The sequence below is a fragment of the Coloeus monedula genome (assembly GCF_965178545.1).
Source record: "Coloeus monedula genome assembly, chromosome: 6".
NCBI classification, from domain to species: domain Eukaryota; kingdom Metazoa; phylum Chordata; class Aves; order Passeriformes; family Corvidae; genus Coloeus; species Coloeus monedula.
The window spans coordinates 24,822,760-24,840,793 of NC_138786.1; the positions used below are offsets into that span (position 1 = coordinate 24,822,760).

General features: G+C 38.0%; 1 protein-coding gene across 1 annotated transcript in view; it reads left to right on the top strand.

The window, feature by feature from the left end:
* Positions 1-18,034, top strand: part of MYBPC3 (myosin binding protein C3) — a gene marked incomplete at both ends in the record, with an annotated part of 59,285 nt that overhangs the window by 37,060 nt on the left and 4,191 nt on the right. The window contains 6 exons of the mRNA XM_082283452.1: positions 3,123-3,311; positions 5,189-5,323; positions 6,538-6,705; positions 7,974-8,062; positions 13,012-13,207; positions 17,711-17,850. Coding sequence (XP_082139578.1) covers positions 3,123-3,311; positions 5,189-5,323; positions 6,538-6,705; positions 7,974-8,062; positions 13,012-13,207; positions 17,711-17,850 — 917 coding nt within the window. The remainder of the gene's footprint in view (positions 1-3,122; positions 3,312-5,188; positions 5,324-6,537; positions 6,706-7,973; positions 8,063-13,011; positions 13,208-17,710; positions 17,851-18,034) is intronic.

The window sequence follows — 18,034 nt, forward strand, 5'->3', positions numbered from 1 at the left end:
TCCCCTGCAGCTTTGCATATATTTTTTGCTGCTCCTTTGAAATGGCACAGAAGTGTTCTCTTTGTTTAGACATAAGGAAGGCTGACCCTCAGATAGGAGCTATTCTGATGCGTTGAACCTTCAAACCGGTCTAGGTTCTCTCTCTCCAATTTTGAGGAGAGAGTGCCCCCTGCCTGTGCGATTTGAGTCAGAGAAGTATTTCAGTAAACAAGTTACGAAGCACGAAAAGGTGATACGAAAAATAGCTAAAGCTAAGTATTCTCATTCAAGACTGAAACTTTAGGTCAGTAAACAGGACTTTGTACTTACCTAGGAATATCAAAACAGATCTGTGGCCACCTCAGTCATCAACTCCAGACATCTGCAATCTCAGGCACTCATGCGATACAAGTTTTATTGAGGAAAACTACTTCATAATACTACTTCATAAAAACAGTTCAATCATTTTAGCGACCTTAAAATCTGTATTAAAAATTAGAGTGCAGTTACCACGTGATGCAGGAAATGAGCCAGCACAATCAAGATTATCACTGACACCATTTTAAGTTCTGCACTGTGCATGGTGAGTTTTAGATAGAACTCTTTGATCCTCAGAAGAAAAAGAAAATAATGCAGGGTCTTGACTAATTTTAGAGGGGAAAAATCCTCTGGAGTCCGTATCTAGCAATTTGTTTAACAAAGATCTCTGGAGCTTGAGTTTCTTTGGAAAAAAAATACATTGTAAGCTATATGGACTCCCATGCAGATGCCAAGGCTAGAAATGTCTAAAATTCTTTTAATCCCCTGAATAGCGTCTGGAAGAGAGAGTTTGTATTTGCTTTTGGATGCTTGGACTTCATTAATTTCCACAAGATCTATCTCATTTAAGTCAAAGAATTCACCTGTGCAGGAATAAATAAGGAACTGCTGGGCCAGTGCTTTGTGGTTTCATGTATTCTGACAGGAAGCAAGCAAGAAGTCAGCAGTTTAAAATACTATGTGCAAAGATATTTACCAGTAGCTGTGTCATTAGCACAGGCAACCCCCACCTCATTGACTACACAAAGCCCATGATTTTGTTTTGTAGAGATTTTAGGGCACATATTTCGAAAAGTTCTTTGCTTTGCTTTCACTGTCAAAAGAAGGATTTTTTTAATGTCCCACTAAAATCCCTTTTCACCACCTGAGGAGGTTTCTTAGCACAGGGCTGCACTACTGGTAGAGCTCCAGTAAAACACCTACAGCAGGGGGAGAGGAAAAACTGAGATGCAGCACTACCCATTCAAACAGAGCTTTAAAAGCAAGTTAAAAAGGCAGGGGGGAAAAGGCATATGCATTCTTATCTGTCTTCACATTGTTACAGATGGCATTGTAGGCAGTCAGATACACTCTTTATTAGTTATATCCAACAGATATAAAAAAGAAATCACACCCCATCTTCCCTTCACCTTTCCTGGGGTTTTGTGTGCTTTTTATATTACTAAAACAGTATCTTTAACTCTCACACATTCAGTGCATTTGGGGAAATAATCTGCTTTACCAAATGTCACCAGTACGACCAGTATTGTCATTTTACCTCCTTTTTGCCTGTTTTTTTAAACTGCAGATATCTTCATTTCGACACTTATGGGCTTAACACTGCTTATCTATAATGGCAAAAAAACACCCAGAAACTGAGTTGATGAAACTTCTCTCAGCCTCATAGACCCTGCTGAAGAGAGAAAAAAACAGGAACAGACCAAAGGAACCATAGGTTTTTGCTTACAGCATTTAACTCTGAAAGCTACTGAAAACAAGCATGCTGGGATTACATCTCTATGCATTTAAAGTGATGATACAACCTGTCAGCTTAAAGATACTTTCACTACTCTTTTCCCAGAACATTCTGTAGACTCCCATGCTCTTTGGCATTGACAGGAAAGGCTGCTGATGCATGGTGTCTGTGCCTACAGCATGCCAGCAAATCAAATGTGCCTGTCATACTCTTCATCCCTTGAGACACCTTAAGTGTGAATCATAGTTCCCAGGTGTACCAAAGGGACTTTTGCAACTTTGATAGCCACGACCTTGGTGAGCAGCAGGGACTGAATCACTCCCCTGCATGGCCCAATCATAAGTCCTTGCTATGGACTTTACACTATTGTAGCTGACCACTGCTACGGACATCTGTACAGACCTCTGTAGTCACTGGGTAGAAACACACCTATACAATACACTCAAATACATGGCACGTGTACATGACTATTCAGTGCATTCTCTGATTATTCATGCTGTAGTTAAAAGATGAGTAGCTTTCATAGCAAAGTTTGTTTAAAAGAAGCCTACGTGGATCACACCCAGTCACGCTATCTGCAACACAGAGAAGTGGCAGAAATTTAATATAGTTGAATGGAAAGGAACAGTTCAGTAGCCCCTTGTAGCAGGTCAGCTGGAAAATATCAGGCATGTATGTTTCCAATGTGATATACAACCATCCTCCATATTAAGCATGAGGAATCACAGATTCCATTCCCAGTTTTGGGAAATGAGAAGTTTATCCTTTATACTGATAATCCAGCCTCACTTAGTCATTCTGGAAAACAGCATGGTAGCGTTGGAAAGGCTATGGATGTTGAGGGCGCGACGGAGAAGTGCTAAGACATGGATTCCAGGCATACAGGTGACACCTTAAGCTGTACTAGAGATTCGCTCTGCAGTGCACCCGGCTCTCTTTGTTCTCTGTTACCATACAGGCTGGCTTTCCTTCCCAAGGAAATCAGAGCAGGAAAAACAGTGAGTGGCCATATCTCACTCACTGTGGGGATGAAGCAAGCTGAGATCTGCATTGTCTGGGAAGCATTCTGCATTTCCACTACTTTGCAAAGAACACAGAGATCTAGTATCAGTTATTTGATAAAACAATAATTAAAAAAAAAAAGAATTGTCAAACTGTTCTTCCAATTAATTTTTTGTGGGGGATTGATGTTGTTAGTCAAGGTTAGTGAACTACAGGAGAACAGAAGAAAAAAATTAATTTTTTAACTCTATACCTCATCTTCTACATTTCAAGGAAACTTCTCTTTCACTTAAAAAGATTTTCTTTTTTCCTGCATGTGAGAGAACAATTTCCAGTTCTTTTACATCATAACAGCTGTTTTTTCCAGGCTATATTTTAGAGAGAAAGAAGAAGAAGAGCTATCGATGGATGAGACTGAACTTTGACCTTTTAAAAGAGCTAACCTATGAAGCCAAGCGAATGATTGAAGGAGTAGTTTATGAGATGCGGATTTATGCTGTGAATTCTATTGGCATGTCCCGGCCAAGCCCTGCCTCACAACCCTTCATGCCAATTGGTGAGTTTTGAGACTCCATGGTATTTCTAGGATAAAACCAAGACAGAACAATTTTGACCTCTTCTCTGCAACCGCTCTTACAGCTAAAAAGACCGTGCTAGGAAAGAGGCTGTCAACCATCTCTATATTCTATATTTAATCAACCTTTTCCTTTGTAATGCTCCACTTCTCTATCTCTCATTCCTCTTCCTGAAGAGCACAGAGGTTCCAGTTTCACAAAATTGCTGATGAATTTTTAGTTATAATTAGAAGTGTGAGAGTCAAGCTGGATCTGGAAAGGAGAACTAATTGACAGAGATTTCCCTGTCCCTCTCAGCTTCTCCCATTCCCTTATGGGTGCAAATATCACAGTATCCCGTCCAGTACTCCCTTAATCCCAGCCCTCTCCACAGCTAAAAGGATAGATGATTAAGAAAATATTTGAGGAATGATTTTCTATAAATAATCCTTCCCAGCACAGCAGTGCAGTGTCTCCTGTAGTCCCTGAGCAAGGAGCAAACTAAAGGAGTCCTCAGGAAGCCTGTCTGCTAAGATTTTTAGGGAGAAGACCCACAAAAATACAAATAGCTGGAGATTAAAATGACTAGAGTCTCTAACTCTACAAATAACAGCGAAGGGGGACAGCCTGCTGAAGGAGATAATGTAAAAGCAGATGATGCAGTGAAGGAGTCAGAAGGAAAGGCTGAACTGCAAGAAGGGTCTCTTAATTCTGGATTTCATACACACAACGGTTGGTCTGCAACAAAAGAGATCAAACAAGAGCCATCAAGTGGAGCTACTGAAACAAAAGGTCCAAAGTTTTCATGGGATAGGCAGAGTTTTACTTGATTACTGATAAAGTTCACACTTACTTCTTCAGAGAAGAGGTTTGGGGTTTTGATCGTGTACTGTGTGGTTGTGTATGCTCCCAATTGCATTTGCCTCCTGTGTGCTGTCCTTGCTAACATGTGAATACAAAAATTTTGGCAGTTACTGAAATGAAATTAGGTGATATTTTTGTGTTTGTTTTTTTTAATAACTTTGGGAACTAAGATTGATTTCAATCGTTCCACAATTTGTGAACCTGTATTTAACTAACTTTGTAAAATCTGTTATTTTGAAAAAGTTGTTTTCTGTTTGCTTTTTGGTATCGATTATTTCACAGTAACATTTACTTGTATTTTGGATCCTCTAGTAAGGGCTTTTCTTGATTATTTTTTGATTAGTAGATAATAGTCATGCTGCAGAAGGCTGACTTTAGCTAGTGGTCTTCCTGAACTCTGGGCTTATAAAGAGCCATGACACACCTGTTCTGAAGAAATATGAAAAAGCTGTATCTACATCAAATTAAAAATTTTCAGTCCAAAATATTTTTCTCAAGTATGTCTCTGTTACAAATGCACAAATCAGAAGCAGTGTTTCTGTAAACAGGTAGTCATAACTTTTGGTCATTTTCTCCACTGTGTGAGTGAAGTGAAATTTAGCCACTGTGAATTTGGTCCTCTGACCATGTGAATTTTGTCCAGTTACAACCAGGGTGTAAGTACAGAATACAAAAGGTATGTATTTTCATTTCTAAACTTTTCTGCAGACTTATGATGACAATTTGACTCCCTTCTGCAAGTCTTCTCTTTTCAGTGGCTTCTCTTATAAGGGAGCATCTGTGAATAGAAACTACTGTCTTAACCACTTGTTCCCCTTCCTACTATAGGAGTCTTAGGCTGTGCTTTTATTAAATGTAAAGGTGTTACACTTTACAACTGAGCTTCAGGTAGATTTATTTCATTAAAATAGATAGTGATACACAAATCACCTGTTAATCACTCCTTGTATAGCCTTTGAATTCTCATAGTTGTATTGCTCTTTCTCAGAATCTACTTCTCCATATTTCCTTACAGCTCCTCCAAGTGAACCAACCCACTTTACAGTGGAAGATGTTTCTGACAGCACTGTTTCCTTGAAGTGGAGGCCCCCTGAGCGGATTGGAGCTGGGGGATTAGATGGTTACATTTTGGAATACTGCAAAGATGGATGTAAGTAAGCATGAGTACTAGGCAGCAGCAACCAAATATTTTAAAAATGCTCCAATTGCAATAACTTCACCTCTATACACCACCAATAACATAACCATATCCAGCATGATAAAATTTTAACTCTAATCTGTGTCTAACATCCTGGCCAACCATCACCATACTCACTACAATGTGACTGTAAACCATGGAAGTCACATCCATAATATCATCTTCACAATCATCATAAACTTTAATACACATAAGTAATGCAAAAATATCATTGCTGTGCTATAGTCACTACTATACTTCTGTATCATTCATGAATTGCACATTCCTTGAAACAGATATAATAACATGATTGTGACAACATCAGTCATACTTTAAAGTAACCATTACCTTACCTCATTTAATACTTGTGCTGGTAATAAAGAGTGTAACAGCACCATATCTACAAAATTCAATGTTCTGTGATGCTACAACATAATACTCATGTCATAAAAGTCAAACAAATTTATAGTCACTTTAATATTGACATTTTCCCTAACATTAGGCTCAACTGCCAGATAATCTAAACTAGAGGGTTTCCAGGGCATAATTTATCCAGAAATAACTTATAGTCTTTAATGAGACATCACTGTAGCATTACCAGATTCTCTATGTCATTGCAGAATGATTTTATCAGTCATATTTCTGCGCCTAAGAATAAGGAAGCACTAAGAATTCTGTTCTACTGTGTCAATTGAGAAGTAAATAATAAATTCCAACAGTTATGTGCTCTATTACTGTTTTCAGCATATGTGGCTCTCACCAATCTGTTTGGACAGCCACAGAAGGTATATGTACTCCAAGAAAAAAAATTAAATTAAGGCTTCCCTTTCTTGTTAAAGTTACTTCCAAAAATTCTCCCCGCTCCCATGTAGTAAAAATAAATGTAAAGAAGTCCCTCAACTCTAAGCTCTATTCAAAAAAAAAAAAAAAATAGCCAAAGGAACTGCCCAAAGATTATTCCCTTATCCTTGGCTATCTTGAATAACAAAGTGTACAGATTCCTTAACTCCATGTGTACACATCTCCTGCATCCAGAGTTCTTCTTCCAGCTTATTTTATTCCCTTGTAAACACGGCATTGTAACTTGAATTCATTTTACCCTAACACAAATTTTCTTTCAACTGCAAACAAAGCATGGCTTTGGAAAAATAATGTATCACTGCAATATGCAAATACTGTTCTTGCAGCTACAGAATGGATTCCTGCTCTTCCTGGCCTAACTGAGCGCACAACTGCACTGATTAAAGATCTGGTCACAGGGGACAAACTTTATTTCCGTATCAAGGCTGTAAACTTGGCTGGAGAGAGTGGAGCAGCAACAATAAAAGAGCCTGTTACTGTCCAAGAGATCCTACGTGAGTATCTCTATTGACCAAACCTTACTCATTTATTTCCTCTTGCCAAAATTCTGCCTTTATCTGAGAATAACACCCAAACAGCTCTTCCGCTTTGATTAGGTGCCCAGTATCTTCTGACTCTGAGGATATCTCTACAACATCCAGGTCTTATATTTGTAAAGCAAAGATCTTAAAATAAAATTCTATTTCTTACTTTCAAAAATATGGACATTTCACCTCTTGCAATGACACTGTCAGCATCTGAGAGACATTTTTTTTATATTTACCTCTCTGCTTGAAAAGCTGCTACGTTTTTGCAAAATGACTGTGTTGGCTACGGCAAGAGATCTATTTACTTAATTGTTGTAGATTATTAGTTACCACCCTGTGTATCACCCAACAGCAGTAGATTCAAATTCATTTGACTGGAGTCCAAAAGACATCAAGAGCTGCTAATAGTGGATTCCTCAACCTTGGCTCACATGAAGTGTCTTCCAGAGTGTCACTGAGCCAATGTAAATAAAACAAAGTTTTACTGCATCTCAATACCAAATGGTCATAAAGACAGATACTGTAATTGTATGTTAAGAAATTCCTTATTTAAATGACAGGGAAAAGAATAAGGATCAAAAGGAGAATGTAGAAAGCTTTTCAGTGTAGATGAAAAAAACATGCAGTAAGGTCCCTTCTTTGTTAGTGAAAAGTTAAGATGCTACAATGAGATTCCACTACATCCACCTCAAAGAAAGGGCTGTAACTGAATGACTGTGGAAAGATAAAGGAATCCATCAGTTGCTCTGCTTTCTGAGTATGTCCATAAATATCTCCAATTTACAAGGTGCTGCAGTATCAATATAGCAATAGATAATCATAATCTATAATTACTCTTTTTAATCCAATACACCCTTTATCCCATCCTTTCTACTGAAATAAACAATTTCTCCAAAGAAACAAAGTCCACATAGAAGATTCACATCCAACAGAAGTTACCCAAATTTGGCATTTCAGATGTGAAACATTTTCACAAATCCAGCTGTCATTGAAACATGCTCAGCTGTAAATATATAACTGAGACTTGATACTAAATTTATATCCAGTAGACAAATACATTTGAAACTACTTAGACACTGAGATACTCCCTAAAAACATGAACAGCGTTTGCACAATTTTCTTGTGCTGACAATTATCCAAGTCTCTTCTCTTCGGTCTTTTGCATTATTTGTGCTATATGAAATGTTGCATATTATCAAAAGCTTTGTATTTAGTGTACTAATGCTTAACTGCAGAGCGTCCCAAATTCTGGCTGCCACGCCACCTCAGACAGACTCTGGTGAAGAAAGTGGGTGAGACAATCAATATTGTGATTCCTTTTCAGGTATGTATCAGCCTCAATTTTGTCATGGTTATTTACCATCACTTAACCTAAAGTAGTGTCCCTAATGCAACTTCCCATTGCTTCACTGCTGCAGCAAAATTACAGAAGTATGGCTGATGATTTGTTAAACCCTCTCAAACATTCGAGGAGGGGGAGGGAATCACTCTTTTTTCAGTCACAATTTTTTTATAGTCACAGTTTCTTCCTTAATCCCACCTTTTGGGGAAGAAGAAAAAGTGGGGTAAGTAAATCAAGCCCATTCTTCCTTACTGAACACAGGATGCACCTTTGAGAGAATTAGACAAAAGTGTAAGAATCCAACTAATTACTCTTCTGGAACTCAGGTATGTGATGTCACTGGGCAACTTCTTCGGCAAAAAAAGTGTGTTAATTTCTGAAAGGCTGACTGCAAAAACTAGAGTTTGCACATAAACAGAAGATCCCAGTTGGCCCTATGCAGAATCTGAGTATGTGTACAAGGAGCTTGGGCATTACTTTACATGAGCTGAAGGTATAAAAAACAGAGCATGATGAGGATTATCGAGGGTGCCTCACTAAGTCATGCACAAAACTGCTAAAATTTACACAGACTGACCTAACCAGTTACCTCCTCTTGGCATTTTCTAGAGCTGTACGGGCAACTATCTGGCCATTTGTAAAACACCACATGCCTTTTTTCAGATGCAAGACTACAATATCAATAGAGTGCAAGAATTAGGGTGTGTAAGGAAATGGTTTTCTGAGAGACATAGCAAAAGAAATTGTAAATTACAGACTCTGGCTCTGAGAGACCTATCCTCAGTAATAACAGATATATCACTTAATCAAGTCCTCAGTTAAAATTTCAAGACACTGAAATTTCTCTACTGTCCAGGATTGACATTTATGGAAATGTAATCCTGTTATTAGTGAAGAGCTTTGAAATTCTCATATAAAAGACACTGGAGATATGCAAAACATTTTTTCCACAGGGGAGACATACATGCACACATCACTTACATTCTTTTGTTTGAGCAGTACCAGCAGGGGAGAAAAAATTATTTGAGCAAAATCTATGTAAGCTTAAAGGTACACGTCTTTTTGCCCTGTGGTTACTGGGTTACATGAAAAGTTGCTTTTTTCACAAAGATATATCTGATTAGTACACAATTGCAAGCCCATGCATGGAGTAACTTTCTTGAATTGCATGCTTTAATTATTTCAGCATAATCACAAGGCTATTTTTTGCTTTCACATTCCTTATCTCCAAAATTGCTAGAAAGACTTTTTCACTGATGTCTAGCCACACACAAAATTCAAGATTTGTACATCTGCTATTTCTGAGTTATGCGGTTATTAAAAAAAAAAAAAAAAAAATTAAAAAACCAGATATTTTTCCTTCTTTGATGCCCAAGTTGAAGAAAAATTGCACAAATTTGACAAGCTGTCCCATAAGCAGGGGAATAAAGTTTAGCATTTTAGAGATTTGTGTCTTATGTCCCCTTGTGCTGGTTGTCACTGGGCAGAGTTCATTTTCTCCATGGAAGCCACTATGGGGTGATGTTTCGAATTGGTGCCAGAAAGACTATTGATAATTTAGGGGTATTTTAGTTGTTGCTGAGAGCAGTGCACACACAGAGCAAAGGCCTTTTCTGCTCCCCACAAGACTCTGCCAGGAAGGGAGGTGCGAAACCACAACACCCCCATATCACGCCCTTCCCAGCGTATCCAGCCGCCTCCTCTGCTGAGAGCAGCCTCACTGCAATATTCCCAGAGATTTCCCAGTTCTTTTCCCTACTCCCCTGGGGAGTCCTAACTGACATGTCCTCAGTTTCCTGGCCAGGGTAACATTTAGCAGCTAATCCAGAGCTTCACTTAATCCTGCCTCATCATTCAGCTGTTGCCAAACAAAATAGATAAAGACGGAGCTTTCCCTGACTTTTCCTCAGTGGGGACACTAACTGAGGTTTTGGCATTTCACTCTGTCATCAATTCTTCACAGAACTGTACTAAGCTCATCCTAGAGATTTCTAGTGCTCCATCAAATTTGGCCAAATTGAACCAACTGATTGACAAGTTATTTGAGTATCTGACTGACAAATCATGTGCTGGCATAAACCCTTGTCTCCTAAAGGGTAAGGCTAACAAAAAAGGCTAAAATCTATCCATCAACACCAGATTTTACTCTGAGAACAAAGCCAGAGGACTTTAATTTAATAAGTACTTTTTGAGTGAATTAAATCTGTCATAGTTTGAATTGCAGCTTTCACAGTACTAAGAATTGTGGCTATAGCTATTTAGAATATGTAAAAGTGATGAGCTTTCAAAAAAAGCACGTCAAAAAGAACTTTTCCTTTACATTTTGAAAAATTTTAAGTCCCTGACCATTAATATTGCAGAATACTCTAAGTAGATACAATAGTTATGATCTAATGAAAGTGGAAGTCAGTGTCTTCCACTATTTACAGTCTCAGTGCAACCTTTCCAGTGACCTCTGTGGTCACTACAGTGAAATTCTATGAAATACATCGTCAAGGTATCCTGGGCTTAATGCTACTGGCAAATCTATTTAAATCTTTAGATCAAAATGTTCAGAAAAGAAAGTAAAACACTGTTACTAACCCTTTTTCTGTCGAGTACATTAAGCAGGTGGAACATTCTGGTGAAAGGAAGAGAATCAACACATTCTTGCTTCAAAATTAACTACGTGGCATGCGAGGAGGGATATTATGTGCTATTAGTGGATAAAATTCACAATAGTGCTGAGCAGTCTTTTTGTCCATCATCTATATGTGAATATAAATATCTGAGAGCATTTAAATTCATTCTTCCCTGGCTGTGAACTCCCTGAAGTTTCTCTGGGGTGCTATTTAGCCACTCTGTCACTCACTGTTCTGTCTCAGATTATCTATTACAGATTGTAGAAATCCAATCCTCTGACATATGTATTAGGAACATGCTTTCTATCTGTTTGTGCTTTTCACAATCTATAAATATAAGAGTATATGAAAACCAACACTTTGAACACTTGCAATCCTTCACTGGCACTCACAGCACCTCAAAAAAGGAGGTGCTGTGAGTGAACCTATCTGTTCAGCCATGGTACAACACCAGCAGGAACAATATTCTAATCAGTCTGAAAACCTGACAAGTATTTGTCTTGACAAAGTAGAAATTTAAACAAAGGCCCACCAAACGATACTATTTAAGCAGATTATTTTTATTTTGAAAGCATTCCCTAGCCAAATTTTTCAAGGAAGATCTTCATATCACTTTAAAATGCACACGTATGTGGGATGTAAAATAGAGTCAGTTCTTGTCATGTTCACCAATAGGAACACATAGATATGGAAAACAAAACACAAAACAACTCAAATACTTTTACTTGTTCCAGAATTTCTACTATACATTCCAGCTGAAGAGAAGCCATCTCTTTCTCTAATCAGTTCTATGAAATGAGACCAGTGTAAAGGTACACTAGAACAGGACAAAACTATCTTGTATCTGTTATTTCCAAGCTACAGGCCTGAGGTGCTCTTAACTATGCTCCTTGGCAGAAAGCTGTAAGAAAATATTTTACCAGATAGCAAAAATGGAAGATCCAAAAGCATTCCTCATTCAAGGTGTATATCAGCCCTGATGTAAAATAAATTACATCTGATGAATTTGAGAAGAGAGCCTCTATGAATGAATAGCAATTTCTAGGTGTTTTAGACATCCTTTAAGTATAATTTTGGACAGATCGTGGCCTGAATCTTATAAAAGGTGGAGTTTTTTTCCTATTACCACTGAAAAAAAATGATGCTACACAGACTTTCTGAGCAAATACCAGACAAACCTGAAATAAAGGTGTAGCAATGCACAAAGATTCATTATTATTCTGGCTACCTTTAGGCACCAAAACCAAGAGTCTGAGTATCCTAATCTCCCCCTGTAGGCTAAGGGAAGAGATACAGTCTTTCAGAGTATGTTTCAGACACCCAGCGGATTGAGGAGCCTTTCGGAGCTGCTTTCTCTGCTGCTTACTGGAGGCAGAGTGTCCCGATTTCAGTGCCTTAGAGTTCAGTTCCAGGGCAGCCTAAGCAGAACTGACTGCTGGCTTGCAAGGTCCTGCTTTCCCCCACCACCCATCTGAACTATTCCAGGCCTGTGCTGCACTGTTTCACCTTGGTAATCTGGCAGAAACTTAAAAACCCCCACTGAGTTGTTTTCTGTTGGATTAACTATTAATACACTTAATAAATACATCATGGCAATTTTCTGTTTTCTTGGATTCCTTGTTTGGAGTTGTACTGTGGCAGTAGCACTCCAACAATTTTTGAATAATTAAATAGTACTTACCATCCTTCCTGGAAATGGCTGGATGAGGGTGATGCAAACCACTGATATCTCACTGATTCCATAATGCCATCTTCCATGCATGTAGCGATGCTGACTGCTTAAGCTGACAGTCACCAAAACTATTTTGCAGTGCAGAAAGAATTATACAGTAAATTTCACACCCCAAGACTGCAAGATGATAATAACTTTTCAAGAGATCTTAAAAATGCCTAGGGACAGAGCATCAAATGTTTTAAGAAAGGCAGAAGAAGGGGAGCAGAGCTAATAAAGTCCTCAGGTGTGTAAGGGTTCTGCCAATAACAATCAGAACAAGTCAGATCACCTGTTAGCTTCACTGATGCCTGGGAAAGAGTACCAGACCAGCACAAGAATAGTATTTCTGGATTTGTTCTCAATATCTTTTCAGTCTCTAACTAAATGGCATCCTCAGAGCATGGTGCCACTAAACCAGACAGATGGGAGCAAATATTTGTCTGGAGAAAAACAGGAATTGTAAAGTATTTAGAGAGTTTACTATCTCAACTCTGTGTATTACATTAGACTCTCTAGATTTATAGATCACTAAGAGAAAAATGGAAATCCACTAAAGCCTAAAAAAATAAAAATTCCTTTTTTTTCTCTCTCTTTAGGGTAAACCAAGACCCAAAATCACTTGGCTGAAAAATGGTCAAACTCTAGACTCCAAAGATGTGGGAATTCGGAACAGCAACACGGACACAATCCTTTTCATCAGAAAGGCAGAGCTTCATCACTCAGGAACATATGAAGTCACTCTTCAGATAGAAAACATGTCTGATAAAGTTGCAATAATAATACAAATCATAGGTAAGACTCTGACAACATCAGAATTAAGCATATCATACAAAACAAAATAGTGGCCAGACTGAGGCAACCCAAAGATCCAACTACCTCAGAATCCCTTCTCTTTTCAATGGTTGCAGATGAGCAGGACAAGCTCAGAGCAGGGCTAGCATGTGACCTTTTTTTCCTACTATATTTTCCCACCTTGAAATATGTGTCCTAGAGACCTTCAGAGGATGAGGGATATTCTGTGTGTTCCATAGCTCTTCAGTGATTTTTTTTCTTGCCTAATTTTATCCAGTCTGTATTTTCATTCAGGTCTAGCTTGAGAATCCAAACATCCTTTTATAAGGAATTTCAGTTTAAGTACATGTATCTATTTGTTTTGATTTGAGTCTGCCTCCTGACAATCTCTTTTAATGTCCATACGGTTTTGTATCAGAAAAAAACATGAATAATCATTCACCTTTTCCATGTTACTCATGATTTTATAGCCTTCAGTCACACTCACCTCAGTTAACTTTCTCAAATTTTAGACTCTTCATTTTGATTATTTTCAAACAGATGCCATTCCATATCTTTGATCATCCTTATCAATCTTCTTTCTACCACTCTGAGAGAGATAGAAAGAACTTGAGAGTTCTGGTGTTCTTAGGAAGAGCCATATTGCACTCAAGGAAGGAAATAGGAATCTTGGAATAGATGTACTCCTACAGGGTTTTTTTTTTTATTAGATAAGGATAGTGAAGATAAAATCATTGCCATAATATATCTCTACTGTTCCAAAAATTAGAAGGCACAGTCCTGTGAATTTGGAAAATTCACATGTAATGCCTTACTCTGTTAAGAGTGTCTAGTTAGTCTGAGGCTTATTCTCTATTCTTCAATTTCCAGTATCTTTTCTAATGTCATTTCAAAGAAATGCATTGCCAAAGTTTCCATAATTTCTCTTGGGATTATGTGAGAGATATTCTGAGATCTTGCCTCCTTCTGAGATCTTTCATTAATGTTCAGCCAGAGCTCTTCTATTTCTCCTCATTACCACTCTTTTTAACATTCTTTATAACTGTGTTTATTTCTCTTTCCCCACACTTTCACACTATTATCCCAAATTTCTTCCAATGTATTAGTACATTTTTAGAATACGTGTTTTGGCTCAGCTCCTAATGTTTTGGAATTAAAAATTCTGGCTTTACTCTGCTTAAAGTTTTATAAATTATGTTGGCAGAACAGGTATGTAATGGTGCCAACAGCAAAAAAGAAAGGCATAAAAAATTGAAGCAAATATGTCTTAATACCAGCAGCTGCTTCTGCTCAAGAGGTGGCTGTAGTTCTACAAGAGCAAAATAAGTAAATGGCAGCTAAAACAAAATAATCCCAAGAGTGCCCAGAGAAGCTGTGGCTACCCCACTCCTGGAGGTGTACAAGGCCAGGCTGGATGGGGCTCTGAGCAGTCTGGTCCACTGGAAGGTGTCCCTGCCTGTGGCAGGGGGTTGGAACTGAATGATCTTTGAGGTCCCTTCCAACCCAAGCCATTCTGTGACTCAGGTAAGGGGAGTACTGCACCCTACACACTAAAATACCTTTCTAAAATTGGTTAGTGATTCTTGATTCTGGCCATTGCTCTTAGACCATAGAACCAAGTGTCATCCACCTATTGTTTGATACTGTAGAAAGTCAGAAAACCACATCCATCTACCATTGTCAAAGAGTTATTTCATATAGAAAATGAATGATTGAAAAAAAGCAACTAATCTTATCACACAGATAAGAGTTGGAGGACAGGCATTAACTTTGTATTTCCTGGGCAGTTTGTTCAAATGAATGGGAATATGTATATTTCATTTAATTAATGACCAAGAAGGGCTTCTAACAAGTTAGAAGTAACTTGGAGATACTTCTCCAATCAGGGCATCTACTCTGAATCTTGATTCTGTTATTCTGTCATCAGAATTCTGTCAACTGCACTTTTTGTTCCCCAGATTTTATATTCTCTTGGCAAGACAGAAATATGGGTGATTCAGGCAGTCTTTCTGTACTCCTAGTGGTGCTTTAGGTGCTGTAGAACAGCAGGCTGAAAAGCCAACCAGGCTTTCAGAGACACAAGAAATTAATCAGTGATTTTTTTGAGGTGTCTTTTCACCAGCTAACTTCCCTTGGCAAAATCTACTTGATGAAGAAGTAATGCTTGTGGCTTCAGACCCTATCTTTTTTTGGAGTAAGCCAAGAATGCGGGTAGCCAAAAGCTCTGCTGCTGTGATGAGTCACCTGTGAGCTCCAAACAAGAGGAAACAACTCTGTAACTGCCATCACCTTCCCTTGCTGCCAAAACTGTTGCTGCCATTTACTTGGCAGACCAAAAAAATATGCACTTTTACTATAGGAATACAGTATTTATTAAATACATTTAGAAAGCTTTTAGATAATGAAATTATCTCCAATATCTGGAGAATACAGCTCCCTAAACTTCTTTCCCCCTCTACATGAATCAATAAATTATGTCTCCCATCATGTCTTCTATTGACCAAAGCAAACCTCAGTTCTCTACTTACCTTTTTAAACTGGAATTAATTATTTTTCTCATGATGTATTATTTGAAAATATGAATTATAATTTATTTTTGGAAGATAATTCACACTTTATGTCTTCTTCCCATCTTATAAATTTCATTACTTTGCAAAAATCCTCAGCTGAGCTTGTGCTGAGGGTAACACAGAATTCTTCCTCAGATTATGAATACCCACTCTAACACAGTGTCCGTCAGAGGAAAGTAATTTGGTACCGAAGCATCACTAAGTTTAACTTTTCCCATCCTCTATTCACAAGCTAGAGATGTACTGGTTAGTACTGAGAAAGAAATATTCTACCATTCTACAAAGAAATTTTGAATGGATATTCTTGCAGATTGCATTGTCTCATTGAACCAAAGATCAAGAATATAAAAACCCATGTAGCAAATTTATCCATCTCTACATGTTTTTAAAGTTGTTCTTCACATATATGCAGACAGATATGTAGTATGAAAAATTCTTCTCTGAAATCAGAACAGAGTAATTGGTTGCTGTGTAATAAAGATACACATCTAACAACACAAATAGTTTTTTTTTTCTTTTAAGTTGTGATTCAAGTTAACAGCAAACGCATTTCCACATCTCCATAAGCAATGTTGCTCATTTGACAACACACTGCCATTCCCTACTTCAGAAACAGAGGATAAAATGAAGGAAGGCTTTACCTGGTTGGTGGCTGTTGAGAAACACAGAAGACGGCAGATTTTTCTCTGAAATGTTAGTGTAAGATAGGAACAAAGAGGATGATAAATGGAATGAGAGCCATGCATTCCATATCCCTTATCAGACATCATGCGGTGTTCTAGTTGGCACCACTTTGAAGGAGGACAGTAGGGGTCAAACCTAATTATAAAGCAGTTTTCAATTCCAAAGTTTGTCAGTGAAAAGAGAATTAGCACATTATGCTTTGATGTAGAAAGTCACAGTTCCCCTAATAACAAAGGCTGGTTTATTACTGCTTTGCATATCCTTCTTTAGGAATTAGATTACAAGCCACCTATAATTACATTCCTCTGTGCTTTGCTCATCTCAAACCTACATCCACCAGATTCTTACCATTTTCTTAATTTTTCCAGCTTAGCTACAAAATGGAGAGACAGTTTTCCTTCCGCTGTCTGGAATGATCTTGAACTATTTTTCACTCAATAACAAGATCAATTACCCAGCTCTCCCCAACAGGCCCCATAACTGTGTGCAACAACCTAACATCAAAAAGGTGAACCAGTGTCCTCAAATTAAAACAGACAGAATTATTATTTAATAAATCTAATTTAAATCTTAGCGCATTTGACTAAACATGGTATAACTATGAATGATACTCAAAAAAGAAAAAAGAAAATTAAAATAATTTCATTCTATATTGTTTTTCTCTATATTTCCATGTATCTTAAAAAGGACACAGACTTCTGTATCTCTTTGAGAGTTTGTTCTTTTTCTAGTTGTTACAGAGAAATATCACCTAGTGGGCAAGCTAATAAGCACTGAGCCAAGAGGGAAAAGTTGTATTCCCAAATGGCTGGCCTTCCTCAGGGGGAAGGCACATAGCCCATCGCCCTGGTTGTTACAGCAATGTAGATAAATGGCCAAGAAATTGCATTGAGGCAACAAAGTGATAAAATTGCAGTTGAAGAGTTAATCACATCCATCCAAACAACACAAACTTCTTATTACACTTTAAAGAAGAGTTCGTCTGGTTCCCATGTTACTAATTCTAGTGTGTTGTCTATTTCTCAGTAGGATTCAGGCCTCTCGGTAGAGTATTAAGAGGATTTTTGAAAATTCCCCAAATTTCTTGTTTACAGTTTTAACTTCATATAAATGAAATGTGTTGCTATGAAATTGCTATCAGATTATAGATTGCTATCAGGCTCTGTTTTCTCTCCCTGCATGGAGAAATGACAAAGCTCTATGGATCTTGAACTAAAAGCTAAGGTGTTTTTTTATGTCTCCTCTGCAGACAAGCCTGGTCCTCCTCAGAATATAAAGCTTGTAGATGTTTGGGGATTTAATGCAGCCCTGGAGTGGACACCTCCCCAAGATGATGGCAATGCTCAGATCTTGGGCTACACAGTTCAGAAAGCTGACAAAAAAACAATGGTAAGAACTTGGGCTGGGTCCATGGCTTTGTATGGAGTTAAACCAGCACCTGCTCTGGGAACACAGAGACTTGAGGGAAATGACTGAATTCATGACTCTCAGCTGTGTGTTCGAGGTGTCCTATGGCATTTCAGAGGCAATTAAACATTGAGAAAGAGAATCTAAAAAAAAGCCCAAAAGGTGA